The sequence below is a fragment of the Mercenaria mercenaria genome, chromosome 13, assembly GCF_021730395.1.
Source record: "Mercenaria mercenaria strain notata chromosome 13, MADL_Memer_1, whole genome shotgun sequence".
Lineage (NCBI taxonomy): Eukaryota > Metazoa > Mollusca > Bivalvia > Venerida > Veneridae > Mercenaria > Mercenaria mercenaria.
The window spans coordinates 39,144,891-39,167,482 of record NC_069373.1 but is presented as its reverse complement, the minus strand read 5'-3'; the positions used below and the strand labels follow the sequence as shown (position 1 = coordinate 39,167,482).

The 22,592-nt window shown below is 37.6% G+C and overlaps 1 protein-coding gene across 3 annotated transcripts in view; it reads left to right on the top strand.

The window, feature by feature from the left end:
- The window catches only part of LOC123528711 (uncharacterized), an 84,022-nt gene that overhangs the window by 17,705 nt on the left and 43,725 nt on the right, over positions 1 to 22,592 (top strand). For 2 of the 3 annotated variants that reach the window (XR_008366751.1, XM_053521594.1), the window contains exons 2-5: positions 5,435 to 9,263; positions 9,525 to 9,647; positions 16,118 to 16,243; positions 19,018 to 21,453. Coding sequence is in view for 2 of the 3 variants with exons in the window: in XM_053521594.1 (XP_053377569.1) it covers positions 5,453 to 9,263; positions 9,525 to 9,647; positions 16,118 to 16,243; positions 19,018 to 21,453 (6,496 nt within the window). In the remaining variant the exon portion in view is untranslated. The remainder of the gene's footprint in view (positions 1 to 5,434; positions 9,264 to 9,524; positions 9,648 to 16,117; positions 16,244 to 19,017; positions 21,454 to 22,592) is intronic. The other variant, XM_053521595.1, reaches the window with a different exon arrangement.

Sequence of the window (22,592 nt, the reverse complement as noted above, 5' to 3'; positions counted from 1 at the left end):
CTGGGTCATGTAAGGTAAAAAACTAGGTCACCGGGACAAATCAAAGGAAAAGCTTGTTAACACTGTAGAGGCCACATTTATACCTGTATCTTCATGAAACTTGGTCAGAATGTTACTCATGATGATCTTAAAGTCCAGTTTGAATCTGGGTCATGTAGGATCAAAAACTAGGTCACCAGGTCAAATCAAAGGAAAAGCTAGTTAACACTCTAGAGGCCACATTTATGACCATATCTTAATGAAACTTGGTCAGAATGTTAATCTTGATGATCTATAGGTTGTTTTCAAATCTGGGTCAGGTGGGATCAAAAACTAGGTCACCATGTCAAATCAAAGGAAAAGCTTGTTAACACTCTAGAGGCCACATTTATGACTGTACCTTTATGAAACTTAGTCAGAATGTTAATCGTGATGGTCTTTAGGTCGAGTTGGAATCTGGGTCATGTGGGGTCAAAAACTAGGTCACGGTGTCAAATCAAAGGAATAGCTAGTTAACACTCTAGAGGCCACATTTATGATGTATCTTCATGAAACTTAGTCAGAATGTTAATCTTGATGATCTTTAGGTCAAGTTCGAATCTTGGTCATATGGGGTCAAAAACTAGGTCACCAGGTCAATTCAAAGGAAAAGTTAGTTAACACTTCAGAGGCCACATTTTTGACCATATCTTAATGAAACTATCTTGATGATCTTTAGGTCAGTGGGTCAGGTGAGCGATACAGGGCCTTCATGGCCCTCTTGTCTTTTAAACGGACAGCAATATTGCAGCAGACGACTTTGTACATGTGAATAGTTGTTTCTTGTTTACGACACTCTATAATTTATGCAATTTATGACCAAAAATAACATTTACATCTTGAAAAATATTATAATGGTCAGACGTAAGTATGGTATTAATTTCGCGCTTTGAAAATTTGCTTTTTGCACTCGAAGGCAACATGCACCAAATTTTGTAAGCCTGTCAATGCAGCAATCAATAGTCAATTAAATGTCATCTAACATATTTTTCACACCTTGTGATGCAAACACACAGACTAATGTAGTTGTCGGCCAGTGATAGAGATTCAGGGGTTAATTGAAAGTGATAGACGCTCGGGGGTTAATTTAAAGTGCTGCTCTGTCACGTGAATGCAGTTTAGGTTAATGTTCTGCAGCTGATCGGAATTAATAAAAAAAGTATTCTGCTCATTGGGCCAATAAAAAATTCGGAGTGCAGTGTTTTTTGCGGGTCGGTCGGGAGACAGCAAACAAACCTAATTTTAATTTTGGCCGCGTGGAAACTTTAAAAATCTTAAAGATAAGATTTATTTAAAGTCGGCAAGATAGCAAACAAGTTCAACATAAGCTCATGTGAGCTTTTGAACCAACTTCTTGTATGAAACTGCTGGCCTGATTTTAAAATAATTTCACACAAATAGTTCTTGTGTGATCGTCCACGAAGATTGTTAAGATTGTTCCAATGCATCAAATCATGGCTGCCAGAGGGCGTGCTGACTTTTCCCTGTATGTGTATTGCGGAATCTTAAAAGATTTTCTTGTATGTAACTGCTGGCTGGATTTTAAAATCATCATTTTGTGACCCTCTGCTAAAATTGTTGAAATTATTTTGATTCTTCAAGATATTCCTATCGGAAAATACACGCACTTTTTAGCTCACCTGTCACGTAGTGACAAGGTGAGCTTTTATGACCGCCCTTCGTCAGTCCGTCATCCATCCACAATTTCTTGTGAACATGATGGAGACCACATTTTCAATCGAACTTGCACACAGCTTGTATTGGCGTAATTTCTCAGTTCCTTTCGAAAACTTGCCAGATCCCACCATGGGTTCCAGAGTTATGGCCCCTTAAAGGGCCAAAATTTGCTATTTTGGCTTGTGAACACGATAGAGAGCACATATTGCAATTGATTTAAATCGAACTTGCACACAACATGTATTGGCATAATATCTCGGTTCCTTTAAAAAACTGGCCAGATCCCATCATGGGTTCCAGAGTTATTGCCCCTTAAAGGGCCAAAATTTGCTATTTTGGCTTGTGAACACGATGGAGACAACATTTTGCAATGAACCTTAATCAAACTTGCACACAACTTGTATTGGTATAATATTGATTAGATACAAATTTGCAAAATATCTTTGACAACAATAGATCTTGGATTCCATGATAACTGCGTCAGATCCAATTATAGGTTCTGAGTTACGGCCCCTAATTGACCCCTGAAAGAAACCAAATTTGTTAATTTTTACCTTGTTAACATGATCTGTGTATAAAAAGAATTGGAACCACTGCCTTACCCTTACATGATCGTAAGAGGCCACTAATAGGGTCTTAACACTTGGTTTTGCAGTAACTCTGTGATTCCAGCAGGTATGCAAATTTTGATTCCATACCTCATGTTTTTATTTTGATGTAAATGAGATGTGACCTTGATCTTGACCTAGTGACTTACTTTCACATTTCTGTAGCTACAGCCTTCAACTTTGGACCACATGCATATGTTTGTTTTTGTTTGTTTGTTTGTTTTGGGTTTAACACCATTTTTCAACAGTATTTCAGTCATGTAACGGCGGGCAGTTAACCAAACCAGTGTTCCTGGATTCTGTACCAGTACAAACCTGTTCTCCGCAAGTAACTGCCAACTTCCCCACATGAATCAGAGGTGGAGGACTAATGATATCAGACACAATGTAGTTTATCAAATAGTCACGGAGAACATACGCCCCGCCCGAGGATCGAACTCGCGACCCCGAGATCCGTAGATCAACGCTCTTACCTATTGAGCTAAGCGGGCGGGCTCACATGTTTGTGTACCGAAACAAACTTTGACCTTGACATTGACCTAATGACCTACTTTCACATTTTTGAAGGTGCAGGCTTCAAATTTGGACCACATGCATAGTTTTGTGTTCAGAAATGAAATTTGACTTTGATTTTGACCTAGTGACCTACTTTCATATTTCTCAAGCTACAGCCTTCAAATTTGGACCGCGTGCATAGTTTTGTGGATCTTGAGATTGACCTAGTGACCTACTTTCACATTTCTCAAGCTACAGGCTTCAAATTTGGACCACATGCATATTTTTGTGTTCCAAAATGGAATTTGACCTTGACTTTGACCAAGTGACCCACTTTCACATTTCTCAAGCTACTGCCTCCAAATTTGAAGCACATGCATAGTTTTGTGTACGGAAGTGAACTTTGACCTTGAAATTGATCTAGTGACCTACTTTCACATTTCACAAGCTACAGCTTTCAAATTACGACCGCATGCATGGACCACATGTACAGTGTTGTGTACCAAAATGAAATTTGACCTTGAGACCTTGAGCTAGTCTTGAAATTGGAACATTCAAAAATGGCTCAGTGGTGGGCGCCAAGATCACTCTGTGATCTCCTGTACATTCAGTCAACCACACTTTCATACAACTTAAGTCACAATAAGATCTCGGTTCCTTTCGAAAACTGGCTAGATTTCATGATGTGTTCTAGAGTTACTGCACCTGAAAGTGGCAAAATTTTCTATTTTGGCCCTTTCAGCCATACAGAGGTTTCATTTATGCTTTGATTTGATACAAACTTGCACAGAATGATTATCTTGATGATCTCCAGGTCAGATTCGAAACTGGGTCATGTGGGGTCAAAAACTAGGTCACCAGGTCAAATAAAAGGAAAAGCTTGTTAATACTCTAGAGGCCACATTTATGATCCTATCTTCATGAAACTTAGATAGAATGTATATTTTTATGATTCCTAGGCCAAGTTTGAAACTGGGTCATATGGGGTCAAAAACTAGGTCACCCAGTCAAATCAAAGGAAAAGATTGTTAACACCTTAGAGGCCACATTTATGACCCTGTCTTCATGAAACTTGGTCAGAATGTTTATCTTGATGATTCCTAGGCCGAGTTTGAAACAGGGTCATGTGGGGTCAAAAACTAGAATTTTTTTTTTTAAGTTTTTCTTTTAGGCCCAATTTCAAAATAATTAATTGTAATGATTGATAAATAATCATGGCTTCCTGGTGATGTTGCAGGCCTTAAGGTAATACGGCAAACATGTTTCTTATATGACATTGCTAATATTGTAATCTGTTTGAGCTGTGTTTTATTGAAACTCTGGTGAGAGGTCCAGGGCAATTATCGGCTTCTTGTATTTTATTATGCCCCGAAGGTGGGCATATTAAAATCGCTTTTTCCGTGTGTCCGTCTGTCCGGTAAATTATTGTCTGGACTGTAACTCTCCCATCCATAAAAGGATTTTCAAATAACTTGGCATAAATGTTCACCATAATGAGATGACGTGTCATGCGCAAGACCCAGACCCCTAGCTCCAAGGTCAGGGTCACATTTAAGAGGTCAAAGGTTAACAGGATCTGTTTCATGTCCGGTCCATAACTCTGCCATCCACAAAGGGATTTTAAAATGACTAAGCATAAATGTTTACCGTAATGAGACGATGTGTCTTGCGCGAGACCCATACCCTTAGCTCCAAGGTCAAGGTCACACTTAGAATTCAAAGGTTAAAGGTCTGTTTCTGGTATACGCTCCAGAAATCTGCCACTCATCAAGGGATTTTGAAGTTGCTGGGCATAATTGTTCCCCATAATGAGACGACATGTTATGCGCAAGATCCAGATCCCTAGCTCTAAGGTCAAGGTCACACTTAGATGTTAAAGGTTAACATGGTCTGTTTCTTGTCTGGTCCACAACTGTGCCATCGATGAAGAGATTTTAAGATTACTTGACATAAATGTTACCTATAATGAAATGACATGTTATGCGCAAGAACTAGACCCCTAGTTCCAAGGTCAAAGTCACACTTAGAAGTCAAAGGTTAACATGGTCTGTTTCTTGCAGTAACTGGGAAAAAAACTGCATGGGACAATGGCCCATCATACACAAAAACTTATGTGACATTTAGAAATTTTATGTGACATTCAGAAATTTCTATGGGACAGTTGCGACTTGCGTACCAGGAATCGGCACTGTAGTTTTGTGTATGTATATCTTTGCAGATTACTGGTAGAACTGAACGGTTCTCCTTACCACTGAAATTAAATGTTCAGTCTTGCACACTAGATCTAAATGTAACGTTCAACTCAAAACAATGACCTGAAAACTTCTTATCAGATAACCTGGGGTTGCACTGTTGTTTTCTTCTGTGCTACTGCTCTTTCCAGAACGATAGAATTTTGCAGCCAACAACTGCGTAGCAAATAACATTGACATTCTTGTAGGTCTACCAAGTACTCATATCACTAAAAAAAGTAATGTGTAACCTTTCTATCTAGAAATATCAATTTTTGGTTTACTTCTATAATTATTTATCACTAATAGTGACAGCTCTTGTTTACAACACTTACTCCCATTTTTGTTTAATCAAATTTAGTATAAAGATTGTTTCACTGCACTGTAAATGTTACTTAATTTCAGGTAAATGTTTGACAGATCATGTCACAGTCAGTTACCTTGCCTAGTTCACAGAAATCTGGCGAACAAGGGATTTTACGTATTTTAAGACAATCAGTTAAAGACTTGGGACGCTTAACTAAAGCAGATTCTGTTGCTCATAGAAAGGAATCAGATGAGTTTAAACATGGAGAACTGAATGAAAATAAACCTGTCTTCGAAAAAAAGTGCACTGATGTATTCAATCTCAAAGGCGTAAATGGGCAGTCAACTAGTAAGGAAGCAGGTATAAAGATTGCTACAAAAGCAATAGAACCAGATAAAAATGTAGAAAATTTTCACGGGAAAGGTTTTAAATCTGGACCAACTTTCAAAGGTTTTAGTCACAGAAAGGGTGGAAAGAACAAAACCAGATACCAATCAAAAGAGAAAAGATGGACAAATAAAGGACAGATCAATTTAGCAATAAAGAATGAATCAAATAGCAACAGAAATGAAGGTGAAATTGGCACAGGAGGACATAATGAAGATAAACAAGAATTTTTTAAAAACGTGATAGGTGAGGTAGAAGTAGAAGTGAAGGAAGGCTTTTTGAATAAAACCAGTGTAAGTCAATTTGAAGATTGGGATAAAGAGTTGCATACTAACATTGAAAGTTGTAATGTACAAAGCTTACCAGCTGATTTGTTGAGCAGTGAGAATTGGATTGATAAGTTGCAAATTGGTTTTTCAGATGGTTTGGAAAATTGTTACAAAAGTGTTTCACAAACAGACATTAATAACAACCCTGTTGAATTAGATAATGCAGAGGTTTCTTGTAAAAATCAAGACCTAACTTGTGTGAAAAACATAAATTTTGTAAAATCTGAATCAGAACAGATAGCAACGGATTGTATTACTAATGACTTAAAATATGATGTAAGTACTCAAGAAAAAACTGAACCTTTTGTGAAAGAGCTAAAGTGTATTGATTTGGAAACAGACCCATTTGAATTTAAAAATAACAAGGAATTTACTGCTGATGAACAGTGTATACCTTTTCATAGTACTCCTAAGAAAATATCAACTGAGGGTTGTTCTGTGCGAGAAGTTGAAAAGGAGTTAGGTACAGAAACACAAGTAAGTGCAAGCTCAGTGCCAGTGACTGTTGAGCAGGCTAAGACACAGGTAAAAGTCAATTTTGAGGCCTTGATAGACAAAGTAGAGTCAGACATCTGTTTGAAGAAGGAAGGAGACAGTTCTGAAAATTCAAGCAGTATGAGAAAAAGTAGAGGTTTGGCAAGATCATCTGATGGAAGAGATCATCAGTTTAGGAACAATCCATCACAGCATTTACCATTGATAAAAAGGAAAAATTCCACAGAATTTGAAACACCACCTCGTTTCAAGGCCAATGTTGTTGAAGTTAAGAAGATAGAACAAGCGGATGGCAGTTTTATGAGTGAAAATATTCGTGACTTTAAGCAAAACCCTTACAGAAACAGACTTTGCAGACAGGGTATAGAAAGAAGAGGATATGGAAATACAGCTTATCATGATTATCAGTCAAAAAATTATTCAAGAAATTTTGAACGAGCTAGACATGCGCAAGAATGTAGAAAGTATGTTCATCAGAAAGTTCATTTGGACAGTGACAGTTGTATGATTTCATTACTAGACTCAAATGTAAAAACACCAGAAAAGTTCAAATCCTCATGGAACGGTTCTAGAGAAAGGGGCATTGATCAAACAAATAAGAGCCTGTGGAAGATACCAGTCTCAGAAGACTGGACTTCAGAGTTGGAAGCTACAAATGATGAACCAAGTTTAAATGTTGATGTTACTAAAAGTTTATCTGAAAATGAGAGAAGAAAAGATGAATATATAGAAAGAACAAATGAAGATCTGCAACATGAAAGACAGGAAAGAGAATATGAAACTGAAAAAGTTGAAGAATACTTTGATAAAGAACAAAAACATACTTCTAAAGAAGAGAATTTATCAAAAAGAGGAATTGTAGACAATGACAACCATGTAGTGCCCTATCTCCCACCATCACCACCAGTGTGTTGGCCAGAAAAAGAAATTACAGTGAAAGAAGAAAGTGCCCGACAGAAAGAAATTTCAGTGGAGGAAGAAAAACCAACGAAGAAAGAAATTCCATTTGAAGCAGAAAGTTCACTGAGAAAAGATACTGCAGTTATGGAAAAAATTTCATTAAAAAGTGAAATTCAGAGTGTTCAAGACAGTTCAGAAGATCAGTGTAATGATACTTCTTGCTTAGGAATGAATGATGATTTATCAAATGAGAAATTGGCTGCTTCACAAACACAGGCACTCTATCTACCACCTGTACCTCTAGAAGTTATCGAGTCAGGAGATGAAATCAGTTGGACCAATGAAAACTATGGGAAATATTCAACTATTGATGAAAGTGAGATCATTGATGAAAACTCTAATAAGGGTATCATTAATTTGAAATCTGAAGAAGAGAATAGACCTAGTGACTCTGTTCAAACTGAGACAAGCAGAGAATTAAATTATGATAACAAATTCATTGCAATTGGTCGGAATAAACCAGGAGACTCCGAGGAACATGTCAGTGCAGAGCAAGATGATGATCACTTGGGTGTAAGCATTCCTGAAAATACTGCATCTGCTATTGGTAATGAGAATAATGATGACATTTGGAAAGGTAGTGAAGGCTTAGGTAGGAAAGATGTAGCTGAAGATAGTAGTTCATTAAGCTCAATTTACGCAAGAAGAGATGGTGCTTGTGTTTATTCTGGCAATGGAAATATGACAAGTGAGGCAGATGTTTCAGATTTGCCATTTGATGAAAGTAAAGCTTGGGAGAACGATGGAAGTGGTGGTTTCTGTTGTGATAAATCAGTTGAGGAAGGGGTGGATTTTGAATCTGGAAATTTGAATACTGAAGTAGAACAAACAGGTTATGAAGAATACAGACAAACCTATGAACAGTATGCAAGATACTGGTACAAGCAGAATGCCATGAATGCAGATTACTTACAGAAAGGACAGTTTGGTCCATGGCACCCAAACTACCCATACAACTATGAAGCATATCGCAGATGGTGTGAGCATATTCAGATGAATTATTATTGGGAGATGTATAACAGACAAATGCAGTGTGGTAGTCAGATGCCTTATTATTGGTGTGCTGAACCATACTCATGTCAAGATGAAAACATGGAAATGGAAAATCATAATGTTGGAAATGCAGTAGGAGATAAACTTGCTGGAACTGGAGAAGAAATAGACACCAAAATTGCAGAAAATAGAAAAGACAGTAGAAAGGCGGGTCAGAGTCTTAAAAACGGTCATCAAGGAAAGACAAAACAGATAGACAGTTCGAAAGATCTCTTGGAAAATCCTGAAGGCATAAACTTAATACCAGATTACTGGTGTGAACGGATGCATCAGTGGGTGAATCAGAGTCCTGAAGTAACGAATAAGCATGACCTTGTAGATACGTTTTCTTTATCTGAATGTAGCTCTGAACAGATTAAAACAGATCTAGGAAAGGTAGAGCCAGTAGAATCTACAGGGAGTGTTCTAGATAATAGCAAGATGAAAACTGCACAGTCTGTACAAAAGTCGAGCTCAAGTTGTTGTGACAAAATTGTTAAGTCAAAAGATATGGGAATTGAAAAGACCAATCTTAAAACCATAGAAAATGACAAGGATACCAAGGTAGAACCAAAATGTACATGCAAACCTTCTCAGGTGCAGTTCATGCTATGGAGAAGTTGTGAATGTGAGGCCGGCAAGCCAACCAGATTGCACAAGATCCTGTCTCCTGGCACAGTTGAGCCAAGTTTTGATTTGGGGTACCAGTCATATGAATCATTAGGTAATAAACTTTCTGATCAATTTTGTTTGTCTTCTTTTATTCCAGTTTAGCCGTCTTTCTTAACTGCATTTTCTTAGTATGTGAAGCCCTGTGCAGTTTTCATCTTGCTACTGAAGAAATGCTGCTTAATTGACTATACTGTCATTAATTTTAATTACGATATAAATATACCAGGTGATTAATAGTAATTTGCATTTTAAGTTATCATTTCATTGTTCTGTTTACTTTTTGTTACTAGATATATTTGGTATCTACTTTCAGAACATGACGAATCTTCTGTGAGTAAACAAGTGGATGGTAAAGCTCCTGGATTTGTGATACAGCCTTTATGTTCGACTCCTACCACACAGAACAGTGACATTGAATTGTCGAAAAACAAGAAAGGTAACCATGTTTGGAATGTCCTGTATTTTGATAGCTATATGCTTTCTAGAGCTGGTTCTTTACACAAGTGTTTATTTAAGAAATAATATATCTCATTTAGTGATTTGTCGCTGAATAAATCATTGTTAGGAGTTCAGATGTGAAGGAATTATATCACTAAGGCGCAGCCCGAGTGATACAATAATACGCATCTGAATGACAATGATTTTATTCAAGAGCAAATCACTGAATGAGATATATTATTTCGATTCTAAACAAGTTACCAAAGACTTTAAAGTACATCCTTGACGGCATTCATTAAACATTTGCCCTTTTCCAATTGGTTTCTTTTCCAGCGAGCCGTTTGACGCTACAGTGATTTTTTTTTTTTTTTTTTTTTTTTTTTTTTTTTGAAAAAAAGGTGACTATGCCTGCTGAATTGGGAAAATAAGCGTGATAATACCCAAAATTGGGAAAATCAGAGATGTGTTTAATTTCCATACTAAGTGATATAAATCTCTTCATTACTAACTGAATGTTAATTTTTTTCAAAACCACTTGTGAAATTTAAGGGTGGTAAAATTAATTAAGACACCAATACAAATTATAAAAATTGTTTTCTTCAATTTTCAGTTCATTCCCTTGAGGTTTGAAAATGTCCAAAATTTTGACTATCCCAAAATCGGTACATTTGTGCCAATTTTGATCTCCAATTTTTCAAAAAGTAGAAGAGATATTGTAATTTTTAGCTCACTTGTCACATAGTGACAGGGTAAGCTTTTATGATCGTCCGTCGTCCGTCCACAATTTCTTGTCTGCACGATAGTGGTTTCATTTATGATTTTATTTTAATCAAACTTGCACACAACTTGTATCACCTTTCTTGAACTGGCTAGGTCACATTGTGGGTTCCAGAGTTATGGCTCCTGAAAGGGCCAAAATTATTTTGACCTTGTCTGCACAATAATAGCAGCTTTATTTATGATTTGATTTTTACCAAACTTGCACACAACTTGTATCAACATAAGATCTTAGTTCCTTTCTTGAACTGGCCAGATTTCATAATGGGTTCCAGAGTTATGGCCCCTGAAAGGACCAGAATTAGCTATTTTGAACTTGTCTGCACAATAACAGCTTCATCTATGATTTGAATTTAATCAAACTTGCACAAAACTTGTGTCACCATAAGATCTCGGTTCCTTTCTTCAACTGGCCAAATCCCTTAATGGGATTTAGAGTTATGGCCCCTGCACAATAGCAGCTTTATTTAACGGTATGATTTAAATTTAATCAAACTTACACAAAACTTGTGTCACCATAAGATCTTGGTTCTTTTCTTAAACTAGCCTGATCCCATAATAGGTTCCTGAAAGGGCCAAAATTAGCAATTTTGACCTTGTCTACACAATAGCAGCTTCATTTATGATCTGATTTTAACCAAACTTGCACACAACTTGTATCACCATAAGATCTTGATTCCTTTTTATATGCCCTAAGGGACATATTATGTTATCGTCTCGGTGTCCATCTGCCTGTCTGTCAACAGGTTAGCAATTTCCCTTCTGCTCTGTAACTCTTGAACTCCTTGAAGGATTTCAAAGAAACCTGACACAAATGTTCATCTCATCGAAACTATGTGCAGAGCGCATGTTTTGGATGGCACACTTCAAGGTCAAGGTCACACTTAGGGGTCAAAGGTCATATGATTGTGTTTTGTGTGTATATTGCTCTGCATTTGTGTTGCATTGCAGTGCTCTAGTTTTTTTTTATTTGGCAGATCCTTTTTTGTTCACTTACAATAATTTTTTTCTAATTACTTCCCTTTCATGTTACTATAAATAGCTTATTTAGTAACTTTATTACTGGCCGTAGGGAAAAACCAAGACCACTTTGTTGTGGTACAACATGGATGGTACCTCCAATTTATAGGTGTATTTTGACATATCTGTACCTTTAAGAAAATTTCAGCTATATTTTCTCATGATTCTTTTGATTGATTTTGATTATGATTTTTAGCTCATCTGATTTTTTGAAAAAAAATGATGAGTTATTGTCATCACTTGAGCGGTTGTCGGCGTCGGCGTCGGCGTCTGCGTCTGCGTCGGCGTTGCCTGGTTAAGTTTTATGTTTAGGTCAGCTTTTCTCCTAAACTATCAAAGCTATTGCTTTGAAACTTGGAATACTTGTTCACCATCATAAGCTGACCCTGTATAGCAAGAAACATAACTCCATCTTGCTTTTTGCAAGATTTATGGCCCCTTTTGTACTTAGAAAATATCAGATTTCTTGGTTAAGTTTTATGTTTAGGTCAACTTTTCTCCCAAACTGTCAAAGCTATTGCTTTGAAACTTGGAATACTTGTTCACCATCATAAGCTGACCCTGTACAGCAGAAACATAACTCCATCTTGCTTTTTGCAAGATTTATTGCCCCTTTTGGACTTAGAAAATCAGTTTTCTTGGTTAAGTTTTATGTTTAGGTCAGCTTTTATCCTAAACTATCAAAGCTATTGCTTTAAAACTTGCAGCACTTGTTCACCATCATAAGTTGACCCTGTACAGCAAGAAACATAACTCCATCCTGCTTTTTGCAAGATTTATGGCCCCTTTTGGACTTAGAAAATATCAGATTTCTTGGTTAAGTTTTATGTTTAGGTCAACTTTTTCTCTTAAACTATCAAAGCTATTGCTTTGAAACTTGCAACACTTGTTCACCATCATAAGCTGACCCTGTACAGCAAGCAGCGTAACTCCATCCTGATTTTTGCAATAATTATTGCCCCTTTTGGACTTAGAAAATCATTTTCTTGGTTGAGTATTATGTTTAAGTCAACTTTTCTCATAAACTATCAAAGCTATTGCTTTAAAACTTTCAACAGTTTTTCACCATCATAAGTGGACACTGTACATCAAAAAACATAACTCTATCCTGCTTTTTGCAAGAATGATGGCCCTTTTTAGACTTAGAAAATCACGGGTAGGACAATATTTCTATCACACAAAAAAAATCAGATGAGCGTCAGCACCCGCAAGGCGGTGCTCTTGTTTGACCTTCTTGTCCTTAAGTGAAATAATAACAGGTGAGCGATATAGGGCCATTATGGCCCTCTTTATTTCATAAATGATTTACTGGCATAATGAAACATATTTAAACCGACTGAAGTCCATACGTCTTTTGAAAATCGCCAATATTTTGTTTGTCACGTATTTTAAGCGAGGGTAAATTGATGCAGTTTTGATCTGAAAATGGACGTTTTTGTTGTCATTTCTGCCAGTTACATCTTAGATATCGCGGATCTTTCATCCAAATATAAACTGTTAAATTTTGGAAATAAAAGCTTTTAATTTGAGGGGGGAAAACACCTCTTTTAGGGGGAAAAATTGATGATTTTTTGGGGAAAAAAATAGCCTAATTTGGCAAGGGGAAACTGCCAAAAATCTGCAGTAAAAATAGGCAAAAAAAATCACTGAGCTATGACATAATAATTGTGAAGTCAGAACTGAATTGTTGTATAATAATTCAGTTTTCAGCCTTCTTTGTTTAATAGGAAAATGAATCGGATCGTGTTAGAATAAGTTTTTGACTGCAGACCTGTGCATTAGTAATTGTTAAAGAAAACCCTTAATAGAAATTAGAATACAGGTAGCTTGCTGTTATAAGTTGAGATGGTTTTTGCTGAGTCCGGGCTTGAACTTGCATTCTGTCAGTAATGCCCAGCAAAATGTTTTGCATTGATCACATATTGCTTTATGTCTAAAAGTATCTTTTTAATTCCCAGCCGAGAGTAGTGGGGGTGGGGTTTATAGGAATGGTCTCTTTCCATCCGTAACAATTTGTGTCTGCTATGTAACTCCTAAACCCCTTGATGGGTTTTCGTGAAACTTTGGTCAAATGATCACCTCATCAAGATGGTGTGCAGAACCCCCGGTGTCCGTCCTTTAGCAATTTTGTGTCCACTCTTGAACCCCTTGAAGGATTTCAATGAAACTTTACACAAATGTTCACCACACCGAGACGACATGCAGAGCACATGTTTTGAATGTCTCAGTTCAACATCAAGGTCACACTTAGGGGTCAAAGGTCATATATGACTTTGCTTTGTGTATATTGCTCTGCATTGCAGTGCTCTTGTTTTTATTTGGCAGATCCCTTTTTTGTTCACTTACAATAAAAGTTTTTTAAATTACTTCCGTTTTATGTTACTTATAGCTTATTTTGAAACTTTATTATTATTGGCTGTAGGGAAAAACCGAGACCACTTTTCTGTGTTACAACATGAATGGTACCTCCAATTTTTAGGTGTATTTTGACATACCTGTACCTGGTAAGGATTTTTTAGCTCACCTGTCACATAGTGACAAGGTGAGCTTTTGTGATCGCGCAGCGTCCGTCGTCCGTGCGTGCGTGCGTAAACTTTTGCTTGTGACCACTCTAGAGGTCACATTTTTCGTGGGATCTTTATGAAAGTTGGTCAGAATGTTCATCTTGATGATATCTAGGTCAAGTTCGAAACTGGGTCAACTGCGATCAAAATCTAGGTCAGTAGGTCTAAAAATAGAAAAACTTTGTGACCTCTCTAGAGGCCATACTTTTCAATGGATCTTCATGAAAGTTGGTCAGAATGTTCACCTTGATGATATCTAGGTCAAGTTTGAAACTGGGTCACGTGCCATCAAAAACTAGGTCACTAGGTCAGATAATAAAAAAACCTTTACTTTTCAATGGATCTTCATGAAAGTAAGTCAGAATGTTCACCTTGATGATATCTTGGTCAAGTTCGAAACTTGGTCACGTGTTATCAATAACTAGGTCAGTAGGTCAAATAATAAAAAAACCTTGTGACCTCTCTAGAGGCTATATTTTTCATTGGATCTGTATGAAAGTTGGTCTGAATGTTCATCTTGATGATATCTAGGTCAAGTTTGAAACTTGGTCAACTGTGGTCAAAAACCTGGTCAGTAGGTCTAAAAATAGAAAAACCTTGTGACCTCTCTAGAGGCCATACTTTTGAGTGGATCTTCATGAAAATTGGTCAGAATGTTTATCTTGGTGATATCTAGGTCAAGTTCGAAACCGATAACAGGCCGTCAATAACTAGGTCAGTAGGTCAAATAACAAAAAAACCTACCTCTGTAGAGGCCATATTTTTCATGGGATCTTTATGAAAGTTGGTCAGAATGTTCATCTTGATGATATCTAGGTCAAGTTTGAAACTGGGTCAACTGCGGTCAAAAACTAGGTCAGTAGGTCTAAAAATAGAAAAACCTTGTGACCTCTCTAGAGGCCATACTTTTCAATGGATCTTCATGAAAGTAAGTCAGAATGTTCACCTTGATGATATCTAGGTCAAATTCGAAACTTGGTCACGTGTTATCAATAACTAGGTCAGTAGGTCAAATAATAAAAAAACCTTGTGACCTCTCTAGAGGCTATATTTTTCATTGGATCTGTATGAAAGTTGGTCTGAATGTTCATCTTGATGATATCTAAATAAGTTTGAAACTGGGTCAACTGCAGTCAAAACCTAGGTCTAAAATTAGAAAAACCCTGTGACCTCTCTAGAGGCCATACTTTTGAATGGGTCTTCATGAAAATTGGTCTGAATGTTCATCTTGATGTTATCTAGGTCAAGTTCGAAACTGGGTCACATGCTTTCAATAACTAGGTCAGTAGGTCAAATAATAAAAAATGATGTGACCTCTCTAGAGGCCATATTTTTCAATGGATCTTCATGAAAATTGGTTAGAATTTTTATCTTGATGATATCTAGGTCAGATTCAACACTGGGTCACATGAGGTCAAAAACTAGGTCATAATGTCAAATAATAGAAAAAACGATGTCATACTTGGTTTAAAACTGGGTCATTTGAGGACAGGTGAGCGATTCAGGACCATCATGGTCCTCTTGTTTGTTTACCATGGTTTTTTTTTTTTTTGAATTTCTTCCCTTTGTTGTTCCTGTCCTTTGGGCGTTAACAGTCAAGTTCTTTAAATTTTGCTCCCATCCCCTGTTGTAACACTTCGGGTGTATATTGCCCCGCTTTGGGGAGCTCTTGTTTACCAGTTACTAACCATAAGTAAGCATTAACATTTCCATGACAACGCTGAAATTTACAAGATACCTTTTCTGACACAAAACTTTCATGACCATGAGCTACCATTGTAAAAAGCATGCAGGATTGGGGACGAATCTGAATATTACTCGGTTATCGGAGATACTATTGTTACTTGCATCAATTCCCATTTTACTGATAAAATGTCACACAGCAGCAAATATTACTGAAAAAGATTAAGGCAGCCAGAAAAGAAGAAAAGAATCTATGAAATGCTTTCAAAACAACAGAATGTTCAAGAAAAAGAGGGTGCATCTCCAAGCAATAAAGGGGTAGAGAGGTCGCTGGTTTCTTGAGTTCTGCAAAAGTTCAGTTCTTGGGGTTTTATAAACACAGTCAAAATTTGTCAGCTGTTTGAGTGCTTGTAGTGATTTACAGTTTACAGTGAAAGGTCTGATGTTTGTGAAAAAGTGGGAGAAAATTCTGTTAGAAACACTGATATAGTCCGTCCACCACCTGGATTTGAAGGAGTGGTCTACTCAGCCCAAACAGAGAAGAAAACAGGTATGTGTTGCAAGATATCACTACACTAAAAGATGATTTACTGTAAAATTGCAATGTTGTGTAACAGTTGTGTGTGACAGATATAAATTGTTCCTAATAACAGATTTTTGATTATTTGATGTCTGCTGTCTACAGTTTCTTTAAAGATCAACGCCTTAACAACCTAGTCAGTTTTTGCCAAACGGCACAGTTATGATTCTTGGGGTAGGTCCCTTTCGAATTTCTTCAAATCTAGGACATCCAAGTGACCCAAAAAGGAAGAACTTAAAAAACCTCGGAGATATTTGGCATGATTTGAAAATAATTTCACTGCAAAATTACTTGGTTGACCCTCGAGCCATATTGATTCGTCAAAAAATATGGTTGCCAGGGCTTTGTCTAATTTTCACTGTATGTCTATATAGAAAACTTTAAAAACATTCTGAAACTGCTTACCCAGTTCAAAATTTATTTCTCACAAATGTGCTTTGGGTGATCTGCCAGTCTCCTTCATCTCATTCAGTTACGTTAAAAAAGATGACCTTAAAGGGTGACATCAAGTTTTCTTATATGCAGCTATGGTAGAAACTTCGAGAATCTTTTCAGAAACTGCAGGTTTGATTTCAAAATAATTTCAAATAAATGTTCCTTAGTTGACCTTCCAAGCCAGCTGTGAAACTGGCATCAGTGATCTGTGGCCATTATTGCCATCTTTTTCACTTTCATATAAAGAATAGTATTTATGTCTCCCACCACATAGTGGTGTTCGAGATATATTGATTTACTGCTGTCCGTGTGGGTGTGTCCATGTGTGTGTCTGTCTGTAACAAATCTTGTCTGCGCTCTAGGTTGAACAGTTTCATCCGATCTTCACCAAACTTTAACAAAATTTGTTTACCAGTTAGTCCTAAACCATGTTCTATAACAAGCCAAATCGCCCCAGGCACTTCAGAATTATGGCCCTTGAATTACCGAAAATTGACCTTTTTACTCTTGTCCGTGCTCTTAAGTTGAACAGTTCTCATCAGATCTTCACCAGACTTTTACAAAATGTGTTTATCAATAAGTCCTTGGCCAAGTTCGATAACGAGCCAAATAGCCCCAGGCACTTCAGAATAATGGCCCTTGAAATATGGAAAATCGCTCTGTACGCCCTTGTCTGCATTCTAGGTCAAACATTTCTCATCCGATCTTCACCAAACTTAAACAAAATAGGTTTGCCAATAAGTCCTTGGCCAGGTTCGATAATTAGCCAAATCGGCCCAGGCACTTCAAAATTATCGCCCTTGAATTACCGAAAATCACTCTGTAAACAGATGCCAGTGATACATGTATTGGTGCATGATTGACTCAGATACATAACTATTCAGATGATTAGGCAGTTGTGGGAGACATGTGCTTTTCTCAAAAGCAGCTCTAGTTTAACAGGATATTAAGATATCAGATTATATGGATTAAGATACAATATTACTATATGTTCTTATGATTGCATTTCTTTTTATGCCCCCACTTTGAGGGGGGGGGGAGGCATATAGATTTGCCCTTGTCCGTCCTTCCGAGAATGTTGTGTCGTGCCTAGCTCCAAAAGTATTTGACGTAGAGTCACAAAACTTGACAGGAATGTTGGTCAGCATGTGTAGTTGTGCACCTGGGGTTTCACGTCTGGATTCATTCAGTCATGTATGAGTTATACCCCCTGACTTTGTAAAAATTGGTCATTTTAGTGTTGTGTCGCGCCTAGCTCCAAAAGTATTTGACGTAGAGTCACAAAACTTTACAGGAATGTTGGTCAGCATGTGTAGTTGTGCACCTGGGGTTTCGCGTCTGGATTCATTCAGTCGTGTAGTAGTTATGGCCCTTGACTTAGTAAAAAATTGGTCATTTTAATGTTGTGTCGCACATAGCTCCAAAAGCATTTGACCTAGAGTCACCAAAGTTTACAGGAATATTTGTCAGCATGTGCAGTTGAGCACCAGGGGTTTCGCATCCGGATTCATTCATCCATGTAGGAGTTATGGCCCCTGACTTAGATAAAACTTGGTCATTTTAATGTGTCGTGCGTAGCTCCAAAATTATTTGATCTAGAGTCACCAAAGTTTACAGGAATGTTGGTCAGTTACAGGAATGTTGGTCAGCATGTGCAATTGTGCACCTCGGGTTTTGCGTCCGGATTCATTCAGTATTGTAGGAGTTACGGCCCCCGACCTAGGAAAAAATTTGTGTCCTTTGTCATATAGTGGGGGCGTCTGTGTCCCATGGACACATTTCTAGTTTACATTTTATTAATGTTTTTTATTTGCTGGAAATTGAAATTGTTCCTGAAAAATAAATATTTTTCTACGAAAACTAAACGCGTGTTTCTACTGAATGAATTTTGGACTGCCTTGATAGCCTAATGGTAGAGTGCCTGCTTTGAGTCTGGGATGTTGTAGGTGTGCATTTTGGCCATGTCATACCAAATACATGAAAAAGTTTTAATTAGCTTTCTTACTTGGGCTCAGTATTTCAATTATATAGTGTTGGTAAGTTAATGTAACCTTGTTTCCTGGTTTTGGTACCAGTAGCAACTTGTTCTCTGCAAATAAATGACAACTGATAGACTTGTTGTAAGTTGTCATTTGCAAATTTCTTTTAAACATGCTGTGTATAAAGTAAGTGTAAACACAAAAGTTTAGGGAACGTGATTGTATGATTTACATACCACTACCAGTATACTGGTAGCATCACTATTTATAAAAGAAAGCAAATTTTTTATCAAAATAAAAAAATAACATGCATAAGATTTTTTTCCTCAGGTATGGAAGATTCTGACTTCCAGAGTAGGTCACACCTAGACACTAATAGGCTAACTCTCAGCCAATTAGAGAATAGTTCACACCAGAAAATGTCATCTCAGCAGCCATCTCTAAAGAGTTTGATACAGCTACAGAATGAGAAGTTTGGGTATGAATGTCATGATTCTTCTGGTGGCAAAAATGAAACAATTAATAAAAAAGAACACACCATGTTTCCAAATGTTAATAATAACAATGAAGCATCCCTGGACATGAATAATCAGTACTGTAAGTTGCCCACTTGTCTTAGCAATGCAGCACAGCACCTTTCTAAGGCTAGCTCTGCTATTGAAAGAGCTTCAGTAGCAGAAAGGATTCAGGACAATCTGATAGCTACGTTAGGGTCAGCAATTGATAAGAAAATTACTGAAAATCAACAAGCGATAGAAAGAAATTGTACTCTAGAAGGATTTCAGGGACAGGGCAACAACTTCAGAGAGGGTGAAAATATTGAAAATACTTTAGGAAGTACAAACAAAGAAAAGAAGGAAAACAAAAAAAGCGAAACATCTGTCATGGAAATGAGACCATTGAGATCTGATTCTAGGGAAAAAGGAAAAGTATTGAAAAATTTTGAGGTAGATGTAAATAAAATGCCCATGAGAGGTGAAAATAGAATGACTAGCTTTGTGTTTGAAGACAATCAATCTTTTGGAAGAAAGACTTCAGCAAAAGAACATGCTGCAGATCAAAGTTTAAGACTATACAATTATGAATCAAGTTCAGGAGATTGTAGTGAAACTAGTGGTGACGAAAATATCAAATTTGCTGCTTTTTCCCAGTCCCCACAAATATCAGATAATGAGGAATGGACTAGCAGGACTTCAGTAATGGTTGGAAAGCTATGTGATTATTCAGGAAGTTCTGAAATTCACAAAGACAATAATGTCAGAAGAATAAGGAATGAATTACCATCATATGACATCGATGATTGTGAAATTCCTGTAAATGAAATGATGGAAAGTAAGAGAGAGAAGGTAGCAGTGAGTTCAGGGCAGTTTGATAGAGCAGAGCAGGAAGATGCAAATAGACCAAGAATGTTGTGCCGACCTAGGTCACCTTACTCAGTACATCCACCTCCCTACAGAGGTGGAGCTTATCGTCCACGGTTAAGGCCTTTCTCACATATGGAACAATGGCCCATGGATCCAAGGATTCTTTCTATGCCCCCACCACCTCCTCCACTACAGTGGCCTCCCCCATCAACAGTTTACCAGATGTTCGGTCGTGGATTTGCATATGGACCAAACACACCCTGGGAATCCCCACCAGGACCAGTTTACAATGAACCTCCAACAGACTACAGAATGTATGAGGAAGAAAATGCGAAAGCTTATGCAAGGTTTCCCCAACCTGCTCCATATTGCCATTCAACAGACAGAGATGGATCTACAGTTCCAACAAATCACAGTCCTATTGATGAAAAAAATAAACCTAGTGCAACTCCCAAGGCAAGAAGTTCCATAAAAATTGTTGACTATGGCTCGAGTGACGACAGCTCATCTGAAATAGAACCTTTTGATGTAAACATTTTATGTAAAACAGAAGAGGAAATCAATTCAAAATATGGCAACCAGTTGAAGCACACTCCAAAGAAACTGAAAAAGGATAGAGATGATGACAGTTCATCTATAGATTCTGCAGATAACAATCAGAAGGAAAGTAGGACTAAGCTGTATGGAAAATCCACAGCTGCTGTTAAACTAAGTAGAGGACATACTAAAACACTGAAACAAAAGTCACTGAAGTCTTTCTCCTCAAATGAAAGGCAGCCCCCAAAGAAAATGTTACATGATCATACTAAGAAAAGAACTTTATCTGGAATTATAGCAGAAACAGCAGGCAAGGCATTGAAGTCAGAGGGAAGATTAGATAGTGATCAGGTAGATGCCATAGCTCAGGAGTTTCCTGCCCTTGGTTCAGAACAAGAAAAGCAATTACCTCCCTTTCCACCATTGCCACCTGTTGGAAATAGCCCGTTCTGGATGTATACACCAAGAAGTCGCCCTGCTTTGAATGGTAAAAATGAAGAAAATGAATATAATAATTCAAAATCTGTAAGCTCTTCTGCTGTTCAACCACATAGAAAGAGGCTGCCAGAAAGTCCAACAAGTAGATACTTATTCTCCCCGGGTCAGGCTTCGGGATTTTATTCACCATCAGAGACAGATAGCGAGGCAACATCCATCCGTAGTGACTGGAAAACAAATTTTAAACTGTTTCACAATTTCGGTGTGGAGTATATTGATACACATTGTCATCTGGACTTCCTGTTCTCTAGAGAAGGTTTCAAGGGAAGCTTCAAGGCATACATGGATAAACATTTGGAAACATTTCCAGACATGTTTAAAGGCTGTGTGGCAGTTTTCTGTAACCCTAATACCTTCACACCAAGTGGTAAGTACATAGACACCTTGCTGACTATGATTGTTGGAAGTAACAGCTGCAGAACTTAATTTTACAGAATTCTTTAAGTTCTATTTCTGATTTTTATGCCCCTGAAGGGAGGCATATAGTTTTTGAACCTTCTGTCAGTCTGTCCGCAATTTTCGTGTCCAGTCCATATCTTTGTCATCGATGGATGGATTTTCAAATAACTTGGCATGAATGTGTACCACAGTAAGACGACATGTCGCGCGCAAGTCCCAGGTCCGTAGCTCAAAGGTCAAGGTCACACTTAGACGTTGAAGGATAGTGCATTGATGGGCGTGTCCGGTCCATATCTTTGTCATTGATGGATGGATTTTCAAATAACTTGGCATGAATGTGTACCACAGTAAGACGACGTGTCACGCGCAAGAGCCAGGTCCGTAGCTTAAAGGTCAAGGTCACACTTAGACGTTAAAGGATAGTGCATTGATGGGCGTGTCCGGTCCATATCTTTGTCATCCATGGATGGATTTTCAAATAACTTGGCATGAATGTGTACCACAGTAAGACGACGTGTCGCACGCAAGACCCAGGTCCGTAGCTCAAAGGTCCTAAACTCTAACATCGGCCATAACTATTCATTCAAAGTGCCATCGGGGGCATGTGTCATCCTATGGAGACAGCTCTTGTTATTGTTGTTATCCCCAAATTAAAGGAGTGGGATATAAATTTGGTATTTACAACCTTCCTAACATCCATCTGGAACTATTAAGACATGGTTTGAGTATTTGAATAAAACTTACTAGAAATGCTAGTTCCATACCAATTGTTGAGAATGGTAGCCGTTCAAATGTTCTGTCATATTGCCTCTTGAACATGAATTATTTCCTTTAGTACCTTCATAGTGTTTGCAATATAGGGTATTACTTTGTAAACCACATTGGTCTGTTTTAAGCTCAGCCATGTTGACTTAAGGTCAAGGTCACAACTCAAGGTGAATGGTTTGAGCCTTCCATTTTGTGTCCGATCAGTATCTCCTAAACCCCTTGAAAGATTTTCATGAAACTTTGGTCAAATGGTCACCACATCAAAATGATGTGCAGAACTCATGAGGCGGCTCAAGGTCAAGGTCACAACTCGGAAGTGAAAGGTTTGAGCCTTCCACT